This window comes from Coregonus lavaretus, assembly GCF_964263955.1.
Source record: "Coregonus lavaretus genome assembly, chromosome: 8".
NCBI classification, from domain to species: domain Eukaryota; kingdom Metazoa; phylum Chordata; class Actinopteri; order Salmoniformes; family Salmonidae; genus Coregonus; species Coregonus lavaretus.
Genome location: NC_139995.1, coordinates 32587773 through 32609248, shown reverse-complemented (window position 1 = coordinate 32609248; position 21476 = coordinate 32587773). Strand labels below are relative to the sequence as shown.

Below are 21476 nucleotides of genomic sequence, written 5' to 3'. Positions count from 1 at the left end.
GGACACAGAACTGAGTAACAGACAAATCTAATTTCCACGCAGGGAAATACATAAGCTCACAGCAGACAAACACCAAACAACGAACAATCACGCACAACACCATGAGGGAACCAGAGGGTTAAATAGGGAAACAAATTAACGTGATGGGAACCAGGTGTGTACAATACAGACAAAACAAATGGAAAACAGAAACGTAGATCGGTGGCAGCTAGAAAGCCGGTGACGACGACCGCCGAACGCCACCCGAACAAGGAGAGGCACCAACTTCGGCGGAAGTCGTGACACAATATTCTCATGGAAAATCACTTCTTAGGATATAGCCTTTTCTGAGAATATATAGAAAATCACATTTCTCTGTATACATGGAACAGGATTTCTGCCACTGCATAAATATTTATTCAACGTTTATGTACTCCGACTGGTTCGTTGAATTTACATATCAACAAGGTGTTATGCCATTGGTCATGCTTGCAGATAGGGGGAAATTGCGGACATCAATTCTTCCCAGTCTGATAATTCTATCCAAGTGGTAGGTCACGTTCTGAAATAGTGCATTCTATTTACGTATTTACAATGTGTAAGAGTTCACTGTGTACATTTCCTATATATACACTACCAGTCAAAAGTTTGGACACACCTACTCATTCAAGGGTTTTGCTTTATTTTAAATAGAAAAAAGAAGACATCAAAATTATGAAATAACACATATGGAATTATGTAGTAACCAAAAAAGTGTTAAACAAATCAAAATATATTTGATATTTGAGATTCTTCAAATAGCCAACCTTTGCCTTGATGACAGCTTTGCACACTCTTGGCATTCTCTCAACCAGCTTCATGAGGAAGTCACCTGGAATGCATTTCAATTAACAGGTGTGCCCTCTTAAAAGTTAATTTGTTTGAGCCATTCAGTTGTGTTGTGACAAGATAGGGACAGAAAAAAGACAGAAAAAAGCCCTATTTCGTAAAAGACCAAGTCCATATTATGGCAAGAACAGCTCAAATAAGCAAAGAGAAACAACAGTCCATCATTACTTTAAGACATGAAGGTCAGTCAATACTAAAAATGTCAAGAACTTTGAAAGTTTCTTCAAGTGCAGTCGCAAAAACCATCAAGCGATATGATGAAACTGGCTCTCATGAGCACTGCCACAGGAATGGAAGACCCAGAGTTACCTCTGCTGCACAGGATAAGTTCATTAAAGTTACCAGCCTCAGAAATTGCAGCCTAAATAAATGCTTCACAGAGTTCAAGACACAGTGTCACACCCTGACTTATGGGACTCTTGTATGTTGAGTCAGGGTGTGGAGATCTATGTTGTATATTCTATGTTTAGTTCTAGTTGTTCTACTTCTATGTTTGGCCGGGTGTGATTCCCAATCAGAGGCAGCTGTCGCTCGTTGTCTCTGATTGGGGATCATACTTAAATAGCCTGTTTGTTATCATTAGTTGTGGGATCTTGTTCCGTGTAGAGGCTTGTTTTTGTGTTTAGCCTGGTAACTTCACGTTACGTTGTTTTGTTGTTTTGTTCGTGTGTTTATCTTTATTATAAACATGTATGCATTTCACGCTGCGCCTTGGTCTGACCCGTCCTTCAACGAACGTGACAGAAGATCCCACCAAACACGGATCAAGCAGCGTGCCCAGGAGCAAACACCCTGGACACAGGTGGGGAAGATTTGGTCTTGGGAGGAGATATTTGCGGGAAAAGGACCCTGGGCGAAGCCCAGGCAGGAGAGGAGCAACGGCAACACAGAAGGCGCCGGCTGAGGAGGAAGCCCGAGAGGCAGCCCCAATAACATTTTGGGGGGGGGCTAAAGGAGTGGTCGGGGAGCGAGAGAGAAGAGCCCCGACCACTGCACCCGGTGGGTTTCCAGGTTGAGTCCCTACGACCATGGGAAGAAGAGTGGGAACAGTTTTATACTGAGGAGTCGGAGGATGACGACGACGATGAGTTTCTGTTCCCTAACTCGTGGGGGCTCCCGGAGGAGTCCTCACTGGAGGAGGAGTGCCGAGAGAGAGAGAAGGATCGGATCTGCAGGGTAAGAGAGGAGGCCACCACATTACGGGGGCTGATAGCAAGAATAGAGCGGGAGAGCTCCATTCAAGAGGAGGCACTGCAGGAGGCTCGTAGGGAAAAGGAGGAAGTAGATGCACGGAGAGAGGAGCTGGTTAGGCAACATAAGGAGCATGGGTTAATAGAGGAACCCATGTATGCGGAGATACGCACTGTATCGCCAGTGCGCATGCACAGCCCAGTGCGTTCTGTGCCAGCGCCCCGCACGTGTCGTGCGAAAGTGGGCAGCCAGCCAGGACGGGCTGTGCCGGCTCAATGCTCCTGGTCTCCAGTGCACCTCACCAGTCCTGTACGGCCCGTACCTGCTCCTCGCACCAAGCCAGTGGTGTGTGTCCCCAGTCCAGCCCAGCCCGTATCTGCTCCTCGCACCAAGCCAGTGGTGTGTGTCCCCAGTCCGGCCCGGCCCGTTCCTGCTCCTCGCACCAGGCCAGTGGTGCGTGTCGCCAGTCAGGCCTGGCCCGTCCCTGCTCCTCGCACCAAACCAGTGGTGCGTGTCGCCAGCCCGGTACGCCCCGTACCTGCTCCCCGCACCAAGCCAGTGGTGCGTATTCCCAGTCCAGTACGGCCTGTTCCTGCTCCTCGCACCAGACCAGTGGTGCGTGTTCCCAGTCCGGCCCGGCCCGTTCCTTCTCCTCGCACCAGACCTGTGGTGCGTGTCTCCGGCCCGGCCCGTTCCTGCTCCTCGCACCAGACCAGTGGTGCGTGTTCCCAGTCCGGCCCGGCCCGTGCCTTCTCCCCGCACCAAGCCAGTGGTGCGTGTCGCCAGTCCGGCACGGCCCGTTCCTGCTCCTCGCACCAAGCCAGTGGTGCGTGTTCCTAGTCCGGTCCGGCCCGTGCCTGCTCCTCGCACCAGACCAGTGGTGCGTGTGTCCAGTCCAGCACGGCCCGTGCCCGTTCCACTGCTCCACTCCGGAGCCAGAGCAGTCCGCTCCACCGGTGCCTGATCCAGCTCCGGTCGGTTGCTCCACTCCGGAGCCAGAGCAGTCCGCTCCACCGGTGCCCAGTCCAGCTCCGGTCAGCAGTTCCACTCCGGAGCCAGAGCATTCCGCTCCACCGGGGTCCAGTCCAGCTCCGGTCAGCGGCTCCAGTCCAGACCCAGACGTCAGCCCCTCTCCAGGTTTGGGGTCTCCCACACCAGGGCCCAGACAGGGCTTGGTGCATCGTGGGAGGAAGGAGAGGGGAAGCAGCGCGCCGAGGTCCAGACCTGACCAGGGGCGCAACGGGGAGGCTGAGAGAATGTGGTCGTCAGGCCCGGAGCCGGATCCAGCTCCGATGCGGAATGCCCACCCGGACCCTACCCTGTTATGTCAGGTTTGTGCGGTCGGAGTCCGCACCTTTGGGGGGGGGGGGGGGGGGGTACTGTCACACCCTGACTTATGGGACTCTTGTATGTTGAGTCAGGGTGTGGAGATCTATGTTGTATATTCTATGTTTAGTTCTAGTTGTTCTACTTCTATGTTTGGCCGGGTGTGATTCCCAATCATAGGCAGCTGTCGCTCGTTGTCTCTGATTGGGGATCATACTTAAGTAGTCTGTTTGTTATCATTAGTTGTGGGATCTTGTTCCGTTTAGAGGCTTGTTTTTGTGTTTAGCCTGAGGACTTCACGTTACGTTGTTTTGTTCGTGTGTTTATCTTTATAATAAACATGTATGCATTTCACGCTGCGCCTTGGTCTGACCTGTCCTTCAACGAACGTGACACACAGACACATCTCAACATCACCTGTTCAGAGGAGACTGCGTGAATCAGGCCTTCATGGTCAAATTTCTGCAAAGAAACCACTACTAAAGGACACCAATAAGAAGAAGAGACTTGCTTGGGCCAAGAAACATGAGCAATGGACATTAGACCGGTGGAAATTTGTCCTTTGGTCTGATGAGTCCAAATTGGAGATTTTTGGTTCTAACCGCCATGTCTTTGTGAGACACGGTGTGGGTGAACGGATGATCTCTGCATGTGTAGTTCCCACCGTAATGCATGGAGGAGGAGGTTTTATGGTGTGGGGGTGCTTTGCTGGTGACACTGTTGGTGATTTATTTAGAATTCAAGGCACACTTAACCAGCATGGCTACCACAGCATTCTGCAACGATACGCCATCCCATCTGGTTTGGGCTTAGTGAGACTATCATTTGTTTTTCAACTGGACAATGACCCAATACACCTCCAGTCTGTGTAAGGGCTATTTTACCAAGAAGGAGAGTGATGGAGTGCTGCATCAGATGACCTGGTTAATTTGTTAATTATTCCCCGACCTCAACCCAATTGAGATGGTTAGGGATGAGTCGGACGGCAGAGTGAAGGAAAAGCAGCCAACAAGTGCTCAACATATATTGGTACTCCTTCAAGACTGTTGGAAAAGCATTCCAGGTGAAGCTGGTTGAAAGAATGCCAAGAGTGTGCAAAGCTGTCATCAAGGCAAAGGGTGGCTATTTGAAGAATCTCAAATATAAAATATACTTTGATTTGTTTAAAAAAACGAATTGGTTACTACATGATTCCATATGTGTTATTTCATAGTGTTGATGTCTTCACTATTATTCTACAATGTAGAGAATAGTCAAAATAAGAAAAACCCTTGAATGAGTAGGTGTGTCCAAACTTTTGACTGGTACCGCATACGTATACAGTGCATTCGGAAAGTATTCAGAACACCTGACTTTTTCCACATTTTGTTACATTACAGCCTTATTCTAAAATTGATTTTTTTTATTTATAATCCACATCAATTTATACACAATACCCCATATTTACATAAGTATTCAGACCCTTTGCTGTGAGACTCGAAATTGAGCTCAAGTGCATCCTGTTTCTACTGATCATCCTTGAGATGTTTCTACAACTTGATTGGAGTCCACCTGTGGTAAATTCAATTGATTTGACATTATTTGGAAAGGCACACACCTGTCTATTTAAGGTCCCACAGTTAACAGTGCATGTCAGAGCAAAACCAAAGCCAAGAGGTCGATGGGAATTTTCCGTAGAGATCAAAGACACAATTGTGTCAAGGCACAGATCTGGGGAAGGGTACCAAAACATTTCTGCAGCATTGAAGGTCCCCAAGAACACAGTGGCCTCCATCATTCTTAAATGGAAGAAGTTTGGAACCACCAAGACTCTTCCTAGAGCTGGCCGCCCAGCCAAACTGAGCAATCGGGGGAGAAGGGCCTTGGTCAGGGAGGTGACCAAGAACCTGATGGTCACTCTGACAGAGCTCCAGAGTTCCTCTGTGGAGATGGCAGAACCTTCCAGAAGGACAACCATCTCTGCAGCACTCCACCAATCAGGCCTTTATGGTAGATTGGCCAGACGGAACCACTCCTCAGTAAAAGGCACATGGCTTCCCGCTTGGAGTGTGCCAAAAGGCACGTAAAGGACTCTCAGACCATGAGAAACAAGATTATCTGGTCTGATGAAACCAAGATTGAACTCTTTGGCCTGAATGACAAGCATCACGTCTGGAGGAAACCTGGCACCATCCCTACGGTGAAGCATGGTGGTGGCTGCATCATGCTGTGGGGATGTTTTTCAGCGGCAGGGACTGGGAGACTAGTCAGGATCGAGGGAAAGATGAACGGAGCAAAGTACAGAGCGATCCTTTATGAAAACCTGCTCCAGAGCGCTCACAACCTCAGACTGGGGCGAAGGTTCACCTTCCAACAGATCAACGACCCTAAGCACACAGCCAAGACAACTCAGGAGTGGCTTCGGTACAAGTCTCTGAAAGTCCTTGAGTGGCCCAACCAGAGCCCGGACTTGAACCTGAACGAACATCTCAGGAGAGACCTGAAATTAGCTGCGTAGTGACGCTCCCCATCCAACCTGACAGAGCTTAAGAGGACCTGCAGAGATGAATGGGAGAAACTCCCCAAATACAGGTGTGCCAAGCTTGTAGCATCATACCTAAGAAGACTCAAGGCTGTAATTACCGCCAAAGGTGCATAAAGGGTCTGAATATTTATATAAATATGATATTTCAGTTTTTTATTTTGTATTAATTTACAAAAAAAATGTAAACACCTGCTTTGCTTTGCATAGGTTATTGTGTGTAGATTGATTAGGGAAAAAACAAATGTAATCAATTTTAGAATAAGGCTGTAACGTAACAAAATGTGGAAAAAGTCAAGGGGTCTGAATACCTTCCGAATGCACTGTATATGTGTACGGTACCTGTTAGATATTGGGGGCTTCCTGTGATGTGCTTATGTATGATTGCTGCACAAGCGAGTTAGCTAGCATGCTTGAAATATAATGGTCGCTTTAGCCCCTGCTAATACACAGTCGTTTCCATGTTGTAGACAAATCTACAGCCATCAACAGACTTCGGTCCTGCACATCTAATGTGTTTTATTTTTGTCTATTGTCAGAGAATTAACCACAGATCAACTGGGACCATTGGCTGGCATTCCTTTCTTTAAAAACACAATGCAAGAGAGTTAATGATCATATGTTACATATAGTCATGTAACCTTGTCATGTAGCCATACTCATCAATCTTTTCAACTCACCGTCAAACTTGGTCTTCAGGATATACTCCCTGTAGAATCTCCTGCCGTTGCCTGGCTTCAGAGCGTCACAGATCTTGGTAGTGGAGTTGGGGCACAGCGCCTGCCTCATGTTGTGCAGGGCATGGGCCATGGCATAGACAGCATTCACCACAAACATGATCTTGGACTCCTGCTCAAACAGGCCATCCCGCAGAGAGTGCTTCCCACAGCCCAGGTCATGGAGGCTACATTGGAAGCGATTCTCCCAGAACTCCCTGAACCAGGGGTTACGTGTGTTGTTGTAGGGATTCAGTCCCATGAAGTACTCAGCAAACTGGGGGATTGGGTAGGAGGCCAGCTCAATGGTGAAGGCCCCGTCCGCCACAGCCTCGCTGCCCCTCACCACGATCTCCTGCGCCCCCCAGCCATCGCTGGCCACCCAGGTGAAGGATGCGTTCAATCGGTTGGCAGCCACCAGCAGCTCGTGGGCGTCCTCGCTGCGTGTGAAAAGGATGACCACCTTGGCGTTGGACTTCTGCTGCAGCGAGCGGATCACCTGGTCATAGCTGTAGCGGCTCATCGAGCGGCTGACCTTGGCTGAGGTGGCGATGCAGATCTGGCTGGCGCGGGCCTCCTGCTGGAAGGCGTCGATGCCCGTCTCGCCGTAGTCGCCCTCCGATGCCACGGTTGACACATAGGTCCAGTTGAAGAAGCGCAGGATCTCTGCCATAGCCTTGGCCTGGTAGAAGTCAGGGGGCACCGTGCGGGCAAAGTAGTCATAGCGGCTCTTGTCGCTGAGCTTGGCGCTGGTGGAGGCGTAGCTGATCTGAGGGATCTGGAAGAGACGAAGGAGGTTGGCCACCTGGAGAGAAAGAGAGAGAGGTACTATGAGAGCATGATCAAGATTTGAACAATACTGTAGGGGCTCTATTCGATATATATATACACACATATACACTTACATGCATACACATACATTACGGTTCAGAAGTTTGTGGTCACTTAGAAATGTCCTTGTTTTCGAAAGAAAATCAATTTTTTTGTCCATTAAAATAACATCAAATTGATCAGAAATACAGTGTAGACATTGTTAATGTTGTAAATGGCTATTGTAGCTGGAAACGGCAGATTTTTAATGGAATATCTACATAGGCGTACAGAGGCCCATTATCAGCAACCATCAGTCCTGTGTTCCAATGGCATGTTGTGTTTGCTAATCATTTTTAAAAAACATTTTAGTCATTTTAGCAGACGCTCTTATCCAGTGCATACATTAGCCTTGATTCGAACCAGGATCTCTAGCGGCACAGCTAGCACTGCAATGCAGTGCCTTAGACCACTGCGCCACTCGGTTGACAATCCAAGTTTATCATTTTAAATGGCTAATTGATCATTAGAAAACCCTTTTGCAATTATGTTAGCACAGCTGAAAACTGTTGTGCTGATTAAAGAAGCAATAAAACTGGCATCCTGGAGACTAGTTGAGTATCTGGAGCATCAGCAATTGTGGGTTCGATTACAGGCTCAAAATGTCCAGAAACAAAGAACTTATATGGGATGGCTGTCAATCCTTTGGTCCTTAAATGAAACGTTTTCCCCTTTCCACTTTCCTCTTCCATTTTTGCGGTAATGCTGCAATTATTTGGTTGTAATTTTGGGTAGTGCAGACATTTCCATATGTTTTTGTTAGCTGCATGTGCGACAACTCTACCAGTCCTATGATATCATTTACGAAGATTATATATATATTTTTTTTATTATTCAAAAACTAATTTTTATCAATTAGTACAGTGAGGGAAAAAAGTATTTGATCCCCTGCTGATTTTGTACGTTTGCCCACTGACAAAGAAATGATCAGTCTATAATTTTAATGGTAGGTTTATTTGAACAGTGAGAGACAGAATAACAACAAAAAAATCCAGAAAAACGCATGTCAAAAATGTTATAAATTGATTTGCATTTTAATGAAGGAAATAAGTATTTGACCCCCTCTCAATCAGAAAGATTTCTGGCTCCCAGGTGTCTTTTATACAGGTAACGAGCTGAGATTAGGAGCACACTCTTAAAGGGAGTGCTCCTAATCTCAGTTTGTTACCTGTATAAAAGACAACTGTCCACAGAAGCAATCAATCAATCAGATAACAAACTCTCCACCATGGCCAAGACCAAAGAGCTCTCCAAGGATGTCAGGGACAAGATTGTAGACCTACACAAGGCTGGAATGGGCTACAAGACCATCGCCAAGCAGCTTGGTGAGAAGGTGACAACAGTTGGTGCGATTATTCGCAAATGGAAGAAACACAAAATAAATGTCAATCTCCCTCGGCCTGGGGCTCCATGCAAGATCTCACCTTGTGGAGTTGCAATGATCATGAGAACGGTGAGGAATCAGCCCAGAACTACACGGGAGGATCTTGTCAATGATCTTAAAGCAGCTGGGACCATAGTCACCAAGAAAACAATTGGTAACACACTACGCCATGAAGGACTGAAATCCTGCAGCGCCCGCAAGGTCCCCCTGCTCAAGAAAGCACATATACAGGGCCATCTGAAGTTTGCCAATGAACATCTGAATGATTCAGAGGAGAACTGGGTGAAAGTGTTGTGGTCAGATGAGACCAAAATCGAATGGAGGAATGCTGCCTATGACCCCAAGAACACCATCCCCACCGTAAAACATGGAGGTGGAAACATTATGCTTTGAGGGTGTTTTTCTGCTAAGGGGACAGGACAACTTCACCTCATCAAAGGGACGATGGACGGGGCCATGTACCGTCAAATCTTGGGTGAGAACCTCCTTCCTTCAGCCAGGGCATTGAAAATGGGTCGTGGATGGGTATTCCAGCATGACAATGACCCAAAACACACGGCATAGGCAACAAAGGAGTGGCTCAAGAAGAAGCACATTAAGGTCCTGGAGTGGCCTAGCCAGTCTCCAGACCTTAATCCCATAGAAAATCTGTGGAGGGAGCTGAAGGTTCGAGTTGCCAAACGTCAGCCTCGAAACCTTAATGACTTGGAGAAGATCTGCAAAGAGGAGTGGAACAAAATCCCTCCTGAGATGTGTGCAAACCTGTTGGCCAACAAGAAACATCTGACCTCTGTGATTGCCAACAAGGGTTTTGCCACCAAGTACTAAGTCATGTTTTGCAGAGGGGTCAAATACTTATTTCCCTTTTCCCATTTTTGACATGCGTTTTTCTGGATTTTTTGTTGTTATTCTGTCTCTCACTGTTCAAATAAACCTACCATTAAAATTATAGACTGATCATGTCTTTGTCAGTGGGCAAATGTACAAAATCAGCAGGGGATCAAATACTTTTTTCCCTCACTGTACATAGGAGTGGTTAAAACATGCTATTAACGGTCCTCTGAGTATATCACAAAAGGTTTGGTATACCTCGACTGGTATGCCATCCGACCCTGGAGTTTTCCCGGACTTAAAGTCTTTAATTGCATCCAGAAGTTCCTCCTCTGTAATTTCACCTTCACATGAGTCTTTCTGTATGGCTGTTAATTTTACATTATCAATTTTTTAAAAATCCATACAATTAGCTTCAGTTAGAGGAGATGGAGGCGCTGAAACGAAAACATATGCTTAAAGTACTTTGCTTCCTCCTTCAAAATATAATTTGGTGAATCATGGGTGACTCCATCATTTGTAACCAGTTTGAGTAAATTATTTTTGGTAGCATATCTATGTTGAAGATTAAAAAATAATTTGGTGCATTTTTCCGCATATTCCATCCAGTTTGCTTTATTTTTATAATATATTACACTTGATCTTTCTTGAATAAGTTTCTCCATTTATTTTTGTTTTTCCTCTAATTTATTCTGAGCCTCTATGTTACAGTTTTTATTGCTATCTATGTGTTCTGTTAGACCTTCTATTTCCTTTGTTAGTATGGACTCTTTTGACCTAAATTGCTTTTGTTTTCGAGATGAGTACTGAATTGCATGGCCTCTAAAGGCACATTTAAAAGTGTCCCATACAACAAGGGGATTTGCTGTACCTATGTTATGTCAGAAAAAAATCAGTTATAAATTCCTCTGTCCTAGTTAAAAACAAGTTATCTTCCAATAGGCTTTGATTAAATTTCCAATATCTTCGCCCACGTGGAAATTCAGTAAGAGTAATGTATATGCCTATTATATGATGGTCCGACCACATTCTGTCCCCTATCAACACATTTGAAACTTTTGGTACCGACGAGAATGACATAAGAAAGAAGTCAAGACGACTAGCTTGATTGAGTCTCTGCCATGTATATCTCACTAGGTCAGGATGTTTAAGCCTCCATATATCTACTAATTCTAATGTATCCATGACATTCATGATTTCCTTAAGAGCATGAGGGTGATAGTGTGTAGTGTGATTTCCTTTACGGTCCATTGAGCTACTTAAAACAGTATTATAATCTCCCACCATAATAATAGAGTCTTGTATCGCTTGCAGGGTTGATAATTTATTATATATCTATTGTCAAAGAAGTGTGGATCATCATTGTTTGGTCTGTAAAGGTTAAATGAGCCATATCTGTTTATGGTCCAATAACATATTTAAAATCATCCATCTACCTTGTGGATCTGTTTGGACAATTTGCACATTTGGATCAAAATTACTGTTATTAATATCAACACCCCTTTTGAGTTTCTTTGCCCATGGGAGAAGTATATCCTTCTCTTTGAGCCATGTAAATATTGTTCTTCTTTTGTTATTATCTGCTAAGCCATTACAATTATAACTGGCTATACATATTTCACCACTTACCATAATGAGATACAGGTTTAAAATCTATTTATCATAATATATGTTTGTAAATTTACCAATAAAAAATACCATAGTGATTGAGTGTCCATATAGCTGTACCATGATATTTGCATTGCTACTAAGTAACCCTCAAATTGTTCTCCAATATTCCCCCCGCTAAAGCCCCTCCCCATCCCAAGTTGGGTTGTCATCCCAGTGATCGGCATACCACCCCCGTCCCCCCGGATCCTTAGGCCCCCCGAGAGGCCAGGACCCATCCTTCGAAAACAGCACACAGTGCCACCCACAAAACAGAAGCAGGTCAACCGCCAAAAGCATTTCCAATGCTCTCACCTCAATATACAGTTGAAGTCGGAAGTTTACAAACACTTAGGTTGGAGTCATTAAAACTAGTTTTCCACAAATTTATTGTTAAGAAGCTATAGTTTTGGCAAGTCGGCTAGGACATCTACGTTGTGCATGACACAAGTAATTTTTCCAACAATTGTTTACAGACAGATTATTTCACTTATAGTTCACTGTATCACAATTCCAGTGGGTCAGAAGTTTACATACACTAAGTTGACTGTGCCTTTAAACAGCTTGGAAAATTCCAGAAAATGATATCATGGCTTTAGAAGCTTCTGATAGGCTAATTGACATAATTTCAGTCAATTGGAGGTGTACCTGTGAATGTATTTCAAGGCCTACCTTCAAACTCAGTGCCTCTTTGCTTGACATCATGGGAAAATGCAAAGAAATCAGCCAAGACCTCAGAAAAAAAATTGTAGACCTCCACAAGTCTGGTTCATCCTTGGGAGCAATTTCCAAACGCCTGAAGGTACCACGTTCATCTGTACAAACAATAGTACGCAAGTATAAACACCATGGGACCACGCAGCCGTCATACTGCTCAGGAAGGAGACGCGTTCTGTCTCTTAGAGATTAACGTACTTTGGTGCGAAAAGTGCAAATCAATCCCAGAACAACAGCAAAGGACCTTGTGAAGATGCTGGAGGAAACAGGTACAAAAGTATCTATATCCACAGTAAAACGAGTCCTATATCGACATAACCTGAAAGGCGGCTCAGCAAGGAAGAAGCCACTGCTCCAAAACCGCCATAAAAAAGCCAGACTATGGTTTGCAACTGCACATGGGGACAAAGATCGTAGTTTTGGTGGAAATGTCCTCTGGTCTGATGAAACAAAAATAGAACTGTTTGGCCATAATGACCATCGTTATGTTTGGAGGAAAAAGGGGGATGCTTGCAAGCTGAAGAACACCATCCCAACCGTGAAGCACGGGGGTGGCAGCATCATGCTGTGGGGGCGCTTTGCTGCAGGAGGGACTGGCGCACTTCACAAAATAGATGGCATCATGAGGAAGAAAAATTATGTGGATAGATTGAAGCAACATCTCAAGACATCAGTCAGGAAGTTAAAGATTGGTCGCAAATGGGTCTTCCAAATGGACAATGACCCCAAGCATACTTCCAAAGTTGTGGCAAAATGGCTTAAAGACAACAAAGTCAAGGTATTGGAGTGGCCATCACAAAGCCCTGACCTCAATCCTATAGAAAATGTGTGGGCAGAACTGAAAAAGCGTGTGCGAGCAATGAGGCCTACAAACCTGATTCAGTTACACCAGCTCTGTCAGGAGGAATGGGCCAAAATTCACCCAACTTATTGTGGAAGGCTATCCGAAACGTTTGATCCAAGTTAAACAATTTAAAGGCAATGGTACCAAATACTAATTGAGTGTATGTAAACTTCTGACCCACTGGGAATGTGAAGAAAGAAATAAAAGCTGAAATAAATCATTCTCTCTACTACTATTCTGACATTTTACATTCTTAAAATAAAGTGGTGATCCTAACTGACCTAAGACAGGGAATTTTTACTAGGATTAAATGTCAGGAATGGTGAAAAACTGAGTTTAAATGTATTTGGCTCAGGAGTTTGTAAACTTCCGACTTCAACTGTATCTATTCAAATATCTTGCATATCTTAATTTCCATCATTATCAATTAATATGCGTAATAATGTTGGCAGTTCATGTAAAGGATTGTTACCTATAACCCGGATTGCCATTGTATTACATTACAATTCCATTCCTTACTAGATTTGTGTGTATTGAGTATATGTTGTGAAATTGTTAGATATTACTTGTTAGATATTACTGCACTGTCGGAGCTAGAAGCACAAGCATTTCTCTACACCCACAATAACACCTGCTAAACACGTGTATGTGACAAATAAAATTAGATTTTTGTCAAGCAATTATTATTTTAGCAAACAATTATTGTGGATCATCCTATATTCTCCATAACATCCTTACCCCCTTGCAACAGATGTGGGATACACACACACACACGTACTCTAACACACTCAACCCCTTTCCTCCACAATCAACCATAAGCTCAGATGCTCAACGGTTGTTACATCCCAAAGCCCAACTCAAGAAAGGACCTGATTTACAAATGCATATACAGTTACAGCTGTTTGAGAAAGCATGCAAGATTGAGCAAAAATTGACCAAAATGTGAGATTTGATTAGCCTATGTCAAGTCCTAGGTGATGGAGATCAGATCCACCCTCTTCCCCTGAGACACAAACACTCTGGTCCCCCGTTGTAACCGTTTTTCCCAAGCATCTCCAAGCAGTCAGACCTTTGATTATTTTGTGCCACCAGGGCCACAATAATATGCCCCCTCTCTGATTGTCCGAGTGTGACCCCCTCCCCATGGGTTACTGCAGCCAGTGTTGCCAGCACTGCCACTACCTGGGTGGGGGTACCCCACCGGAATCCCCACCGGCTAGGTACAAGGTCGTCAATGTTCTCATTAGCAGCTTTGAGAATTTCCTTGTATATTATGCTCTCCCATCAGGGGGCTCTGGCTTTGTTGGACCAACCCTGCCAGGCAGGCTCAGAATCTTGTGGGGACGTTGCTGCTCTAGTAGGTCTCTGACCGCATTTATCTTTTTGGCTGCATATAGGTAACTTACAGCAGCCCCATAAAACAGATGGGGACTTCTTTTTGGTTGCTCAGATGGGTGTCTAGGATATAGGGTTGGGGACCGTTCCATCATGATAGGACAATAAAATAATAGATTAGATGGATACTTTATTTTAAAATGTATATCCCTCATCTGCACAAAATTGAAAGCTCTCTCTCACAACCCCTGCTCACAAACACACGTTGGTTCTGGGGTATAAAACAATTTCCTTTCTCACTCACTTAATGCCACACTTTTCCAAACACAAAAATGCACACCACACCTTCCATCACAATACATCCACACATACCCACATACTGTGCCTTCTATGTCTTCTGTTTGCTATGTTTTTATCTCCACTATGTTGAGTACTTGTGTTCTAATTAGTTATATTTGAAAATGTATTATTTCGCTTGTTATCCTTTCTTGTAATACCGTCTTATCCCTTTATAAAATACTATAAATGTGTTTTATTATTGCAATCCCTACCATGGCTAGTATTGGGTGTTCCATTATTCGACTCCTCTATTAGAACTTTCAGAATAGCCATGGAGTAGTCTTTGTGTCGCGGAACATTTGGTTGTCAATATACAGTTTATCAACTACGAGAGCAGCACATCTTTACAGCCCTAAGTCTTTACAGTACCTATACATTATACCCTAGTAATAGTACTGGTAAAGTGTAGTACTTATAACTGTTATATATGTAAAATACTTCACTGAATGAATTATTGCTTGTGGGTAATTTCTTTATAACTCAAGTGGTGAAATGAGCCACATCAGATACAGAATAATGTAATCTCACTAACAGTTTGGCACAAAGGGACAATCAGTCTCACTCTAATATGCAGCCTCTCATCTCCCTCTGAGGTCCCAGCAGTGTGTTTCACAACTCTCCTTTCTGCTGATTGTCTGACAACATCCTGGGGTTGCCACGGACTCCAGGGATGCCCACATAGCCTACTACCCAGATCTGTCATATCTGATCTACCGAACTGTCGACAACGTCCACCAATCAAATTATGTAATATCTGATGATTCATTGGCTTGCGAGAAAAACATTTTAAGGTTAATTTCCCCCAAATTCTACATATTTTTCCATGGGGCGTAGAGAAAATGTTGCCGTTTTAAAGTAAGTCTGCTGCCATTCTACACAGTTTGCCATTGGGGTGGAGAAAAGATTTTCTAACTAATTTGTCGAACTAATTTAATGCAATTCTACTCATTTTGCCATGGGGCGAAGATAGAAATTAGCAGTTTTACAGCTAATTTTCTGCAAATCTACACATTTTGCCATAAGGTGGAGAGAAATGTTTGCGGTTTTAAAAATTATATCTGAGTGAGAGTGACTAACAGAATCAATATGGGCCTCCCAGTCAGTAATTCGACCATGATTACTACACGTTTAGATAGCTGGCTAGACTAATTGACCAATGGGGCGGCAGGTAGCTTAGTGGTTAAGAGCGTTGTGCCAGTAACCGAAAGGGCGCTGGTTCTAATCCCCGGGCCGACTGGGTGAAAAATCTGTCGATGTGCCCTTGAGCAAGGCACTTAACCCTAATTGCTCCTGTAAGTCGCTCTGGATAAGAGCGTCTGCTAAATGACTAAAAATCTAAAATGTTTTCGCTGACATGGGCTAATTGAGTTACCAACCAGGTTTCTATAAATAAAAAAATTGCACGTAAAGTACGTCGGATAAAAAATTTCACAACAGGCCTGATGGGAACAGCTAATTTGTTGGTAAAGTTTCCAAATGTCGACCAAAACAAAATATGCTAGACATGACATCACATTATTATATCAATATTTGCGCATAAAAGCGTTTCCACTGCCATTTCTCGCATCATTAATTTTGCAGACACAAAAAGACCCCACCATGTGGAACGAACAAATTATCTGTCGGCATTTATAAAATTGTACTGAAACTTCCTGTTTCCATCACAGCTGTAATGATTTTTTGGTTAGTGACTGACATAACAAGAGAAAAACTGCTGATACACAACCAAATTTAGAAATTGCACCTTGTGTATTCAATTACAGTAAGTTGAGACCCCGACTGAGTTCCTTTTTTTCTTTTACAAAAACAAACTTTTGGGAACTGATCCGTGGGCCTAAAAAAGTGTTGCCAGTTGCCCATCCCTGATTTAAATAATTTATAGATTCCATTTGACTATAAAGAAATACACAGAGAAAGACAGACAGAGGGGGTGAGAATACACCATAGAATCAAAGAATCCTGAAACATTTTTCCCTGGCTGTAATAGGTTTTGTCAGTGACTAGTGACATGGTGCAGTAGAAGCTGCTCACTGACTTTAGCTTGAGGCATTTCTCTGGAAGCCTCAGGGGAGACTGGCCTTATCACTCCAAAGGATGCCACACTCAATTTATTCTCCTTTTGAACTCTCTTTCTTATTAATCTAGTAACTAATTTACCATCTGGTGATGTCACCAGGCAGGCCAAAACGCCATCCCACCAAAACAGGCTAACATTTCAGGCGGTCTTTTCAAACAGCTCTTACACTAAAAAGGCATTATCATTATTTTCACAATTTCACAGTATTATTCCAACCTCATAGTGTGGAAATATATATAAAACACGTTTTAGACTGCACTGGGCTTTAAAAAAAAAAATTATACTGCACATAATTAATTACGCAGGCATTCAAGACTTTGTTTGACATTTACTTCCGCAATTTTAACATAAAGGTCTAGAATAAGAAAATAGATGCCTAGGAGTTCTGAAATGATGTGGGAATAGAATGCATGGTCATGTATAGAACATAATTTTACCAATACCTCTATGAGATATCTAATTCATTCTGTCCATCATATAAAAAAAAATTAAAAAATGAAGCCAAACATTGGGAGAAGCCAGGAGAAATCTAGTAGTCAGACCCCTTGATTTATTCCACATTTTGTTAAAATACAGCCTTGTTCTAAAATGGATTAAATAGTTTTTTCCCCTCTCATCAATCTACACACAATACCCCATAATGACAAAGCAAAAATAGGTTTTTAGAAAATGTAGCAAATATATATATATATAAAAAATATATATATATATCACATTTACATAAGTATTCTGACCCTTTACTCAGTACTTTGTTGAAGCACCTTTGGCAGCAATTACAGCCTCGAGTTTTCTTGGGTATGACGCTACAAGCTTGGCAAACATGTATTGTAGTCCCCTGTAGCACAGTTGGTAGAGCATGGCGCTTGCAACGCCAGGGTTGTGGGTTAGTTTCCCATGGTGGGCCAGTATGAAAAAAAATTATGCACTCACTAACTGTAAGTCGCTCTGGATAAGAGCGTCTGCAAAATAACAAATAAAAAAAATAAAAAATGTAAAATGTATTTGGGAAGTTTCTTCCATTCTTCTCAAGCTCTGTCAGGTTGGATGGGGAGCGTCGCTGCAGAGCTATTTTCAGGTCTCTCCAGAGATGTTGGATCGGGTTCAAGTCCGGGCTCTGGCTGGGCCACTCAAGGACATTCAACGACTTGTCCCGAAGCCGCTCCTGCGTTATCTTGGCTGTGTGCTTAGGGTCGTTGTCCTGTTGGAAGGTGAACCTTTGCCCCAGTCTGAGGTCCTGAGCGTTCTGGAACAGGTTTTCATCAAGGATCTCTCTGTACTTTGCTCCGTTCATCTTTCCCTCGATCCTGACTAGTCTCCCAGTCCCTGCCGCTGAAGAACATCCGCACAGCATGATGATGCCACCACCATGCTTCACCATAGGGATGGTGCCAGGTTTCCTACAGAAGTGACGCTTGGTATTCAGGCCAAAGAGTTCAATCTTGGTTTCATCAGACCAGATAATCTTGTTTCTCATGGTCTGAGAGTCTTTAGGTGCCTTTTGGCAAGGAGTGGCTGAGGAGTGGCTTCCGCCTGGCCACTCTACCATAAAGGCCTGATTGGTGGAGTGCTGCAGAGATGGTTGTCCTTCTGGAAGGTTCTCCCATCTCCACAGAGGAACTCTGGAGCTCTGTCAGCGTGACCATTAGGTTCTTGGTCACCTCCCTGACCAAGGCCCTTCTCCCCCGAATGCACAGTTTGGCCAGGCGGCCAGCTCTAGGAAGAGTCTTGGTGGTTCCAAACTTCTTCCATTTAAGAATGATGGAGGCCACTGTGTTCTTGGGGACCTTCAATGCTGCAGATATTTTTTGGTACCCTTCCCCAGATCTGTGCCTCCACAAAATCCTGTCTCGGAGCTCTACGGACAATTCCTTCGACCTCATGGCTTGGTTTTTGCTCTGACATGCATTATCAACTGTCTGACCTTATATAGACAGATGTGTGCCTTTCCAAATCATGTCCAATCAATTAAAAATACCACAGGCGGACTCAATTTAGTCCAATTTAGAATAGGGCTGTAACGAAACAAAATGTGGAAAAAGTCAAGGGGTCTGAATACTTTCCGAAGGCACTGTATGTGATCATATACAAATCTTCTTGCGGTCAATTTGCAGTCTACAAATTATTTATAATTATGTCCCGGTCAAACCATATTCTAAATAGTTATTACGTTTTATGCATGTTGCCATAGAAACTGTTAAAAGACACAGATGAGAAGTCATCTGTCTGTGTGCTGAATGGTTAATATTTGAAAAGTGTGTTTCCCTGGAGGCTTCCTGCCTGGGTCACTAGAGATTCCCTGACTAGGAACTCTAGTTACTATTGCCATGAAACATTCTACAAAAACGTATTCTTCCCTAACCCACCTCGACAGGCTTCTTAAACACATGTACAGACAGCTGGCAGCAGCCTGTTCTCTCTCCTAGGAGAATGGGAGGACACACTTAAGTGGCAACTAAAAGTACAACTTCTAACTTTCATTTAAAAATAGAACTTCCTAGATTAGCACTACCAACAACCTTTAGTTTGCTCAACTGTAATGCAACACTGATTTTAAATGGGATTTATGCAGCCCTGACATCATTGACAAGACATATAAATGCATTCCAGGAAAGGCATTAAACACTGTCTTAGCACTCCGACTCACTTCAAAGATTTAACTTTTTCAAAAACACTATAATCATAAGAGTGAGATGAGAGAAAGAAAATAGAATTGGGTCTGAATATGCAGAGCCGCAGCTGATGGTGTAGGCATAGGAGATGTGTAGTAGACCCATTAAAGTGTCACCTAGGTAACACACTACTGAGCTTACTGTGACTTGGAATGGAAAAACTTAAGATCAGCATTAAAAGAAAATTGTATACATTTATACAAGTCTACTCTGTAACATTTGTCAACATTATTAGATAATTTCCAATCAAGATTTAGTTTCTCCTCCATCAAGCTTCTGAAGTCTCTTCCCCATGCACCCCATGCATCTTTTGCCTGTTTTTATTCATCCATACACAGTCCCAGAGGAGGATATAAAGTGTAACTCAAAGGCCATGTCAAGGATTCAGTGGTTTTGTGGGCATTGGTTAAAACCATTTATCTGACTTACTTATCATTGTCAGACTTCCTCACCACTCAAATATGTGAATGCTGTCAGGCCCGTTTGAGTGATACCTATAACAGATTGTTGCCAGTGCTTTGGGGAATGACATTATTCACCCATCCCTCACATCTCCAGCATTTTGATTCATTTGCTCAGAGGCAACTCTTAACTTTTGTGCAAATGACTGATCGGTCAGTCTGGTAGGCATAGAAATCAATTACACTTCAAGCACAATACTCCTATGTATTGGGCAATAAATATTTTCCACACTGTTTAAATCCCTTGAATCACCTCTGTATAACACATATAGCTATTATTGATTAACTTCTCATCCAGTTCCATATTCACTTTGTACTGCAGCCTAGCTGACTTAAACATATTAAACATGCAGCTCATACTATTCCCGACACGCTGAGACTCCTCCTCAGTGAGAGAGCTCTGTATTTAATTAAGAAAATTAGGAAGCAGGCAGGGAGAGGATTTGCATTGGAAGAGTCTGCTATAGAGAGGAGTACTTGGAAAGTGGTTCGCTCCGGCGCAATGGTAACACACAGCCTGAGTGTGGAAAGAGTGATAGCAGGCTCAGCCTCAAAGACAGAGACATGACCGTAGCAAACAGCGCTCTAACAGGCTTTTCAGCTCTCATGAATTCTGAACACAGAAAGAAACCCAGCACAGTGGAAGAACAGAGAGCCAAAAGACAATAATACAAGAACACGGCCGAACACCATGTCCACGGCTCAGTATCAAAACACAGCAACGTGAGTAAAAGTACAGGAGTAGAGAGTGGTGCAGAACTCTTTATTTTATTAATACTAGACATCTCTGGAGTTGTCATTTACACTTGGTGGGTTTGAGAAATAGAAAACCGAAGGTTGCTGTGCAATTTCCCCAGTGCAATATTAGTGGGAAGAGTACATTTTTTTAAATGTACAGTGAGAATTATCATATAGTATGATCATAACATATTTGATGATACCATGTGAAGTATCTTATCTATTCCATTTGATCAATTCCATTGATTAATGGTGTATGAAAATCATTTTCAAACTGCATTTCTACAAGATGAGCAAAAAGGATCAACAGCAGCAGCCAGTGTTTTTACTCATATTCATAAATATTCCTGTAAGAAGCAGCAGCCTTCACCTCGGCACTCTGTTGATGGTGTTACCATCGCCAGACAATCACTCCTGTGTGATTCATGGCCTATGTGCACCTCATTGGTCTGGATATTTGCTAGACATGTACTGGTGCTGTTCAAGAATAAAGGACATCCAGGGGCTGGGGGAACAGAGAGAGGGAAGAGAGAAGGGAGATTGTGAGATAAAGAGGGAGTGGGAAAAGAGAGGGAGGGAGGGAGAGAGAGGAAGGGAAAGAGAGGCCAGAGAGAGAAGAGGAGGGCAAGAGCGAGCGAGAGAGACTGTCCAAGCTACAGCGGCACAGCCTCATGGAGATGTCATGATTTTTTCAACCTGAAAAGCCCATCTGATCTTCCCAGAAGGCTGTCTCAGTGTGCCTCTGCAGCAATATCACTATTTCCCCACTGCAGCCGTCCTGAGCCATGCTCACTATTACATATGCACAGCAGACGTGTATGTTTGGTTCAGATTTGGTCTGGACAGGACCAAAAACAAATGTCTGTGGATGTGGAAATCAAGGCCGGTCTGGACTGCACCAAAAAAAGACATCCAAAAGGCTTCAGTCCATGCTTATTGACTA

The 21476-nt window shown here is 43.6% G+C and overlaps 1 protein-coding gene across 1 annotated transcript in view; it reads right to left on the bottom strand.

Moving 5' to 3' along the window:
- grm2a (glutamate receptor, metabotropic 2a) overlaps nucleotides 1-21476 on the bottom strand; it is a gene marked incomplete at both ends in the record, with an annotated part of 69909 nt that overhangs the window by 32491 nt on the left and 15942 nt on the right. Inside the window, one exon of the mRNA XM_084167984.1 lies at nucleotides 6586-7426. Coding sequence (XP_084024110.1) covers nucleotides 6586-7426 — 841 coding nt within the window. The remainder of the gene's footprint in view (nucleotides 1-6585; nucleotides 7427-21476) is intronic.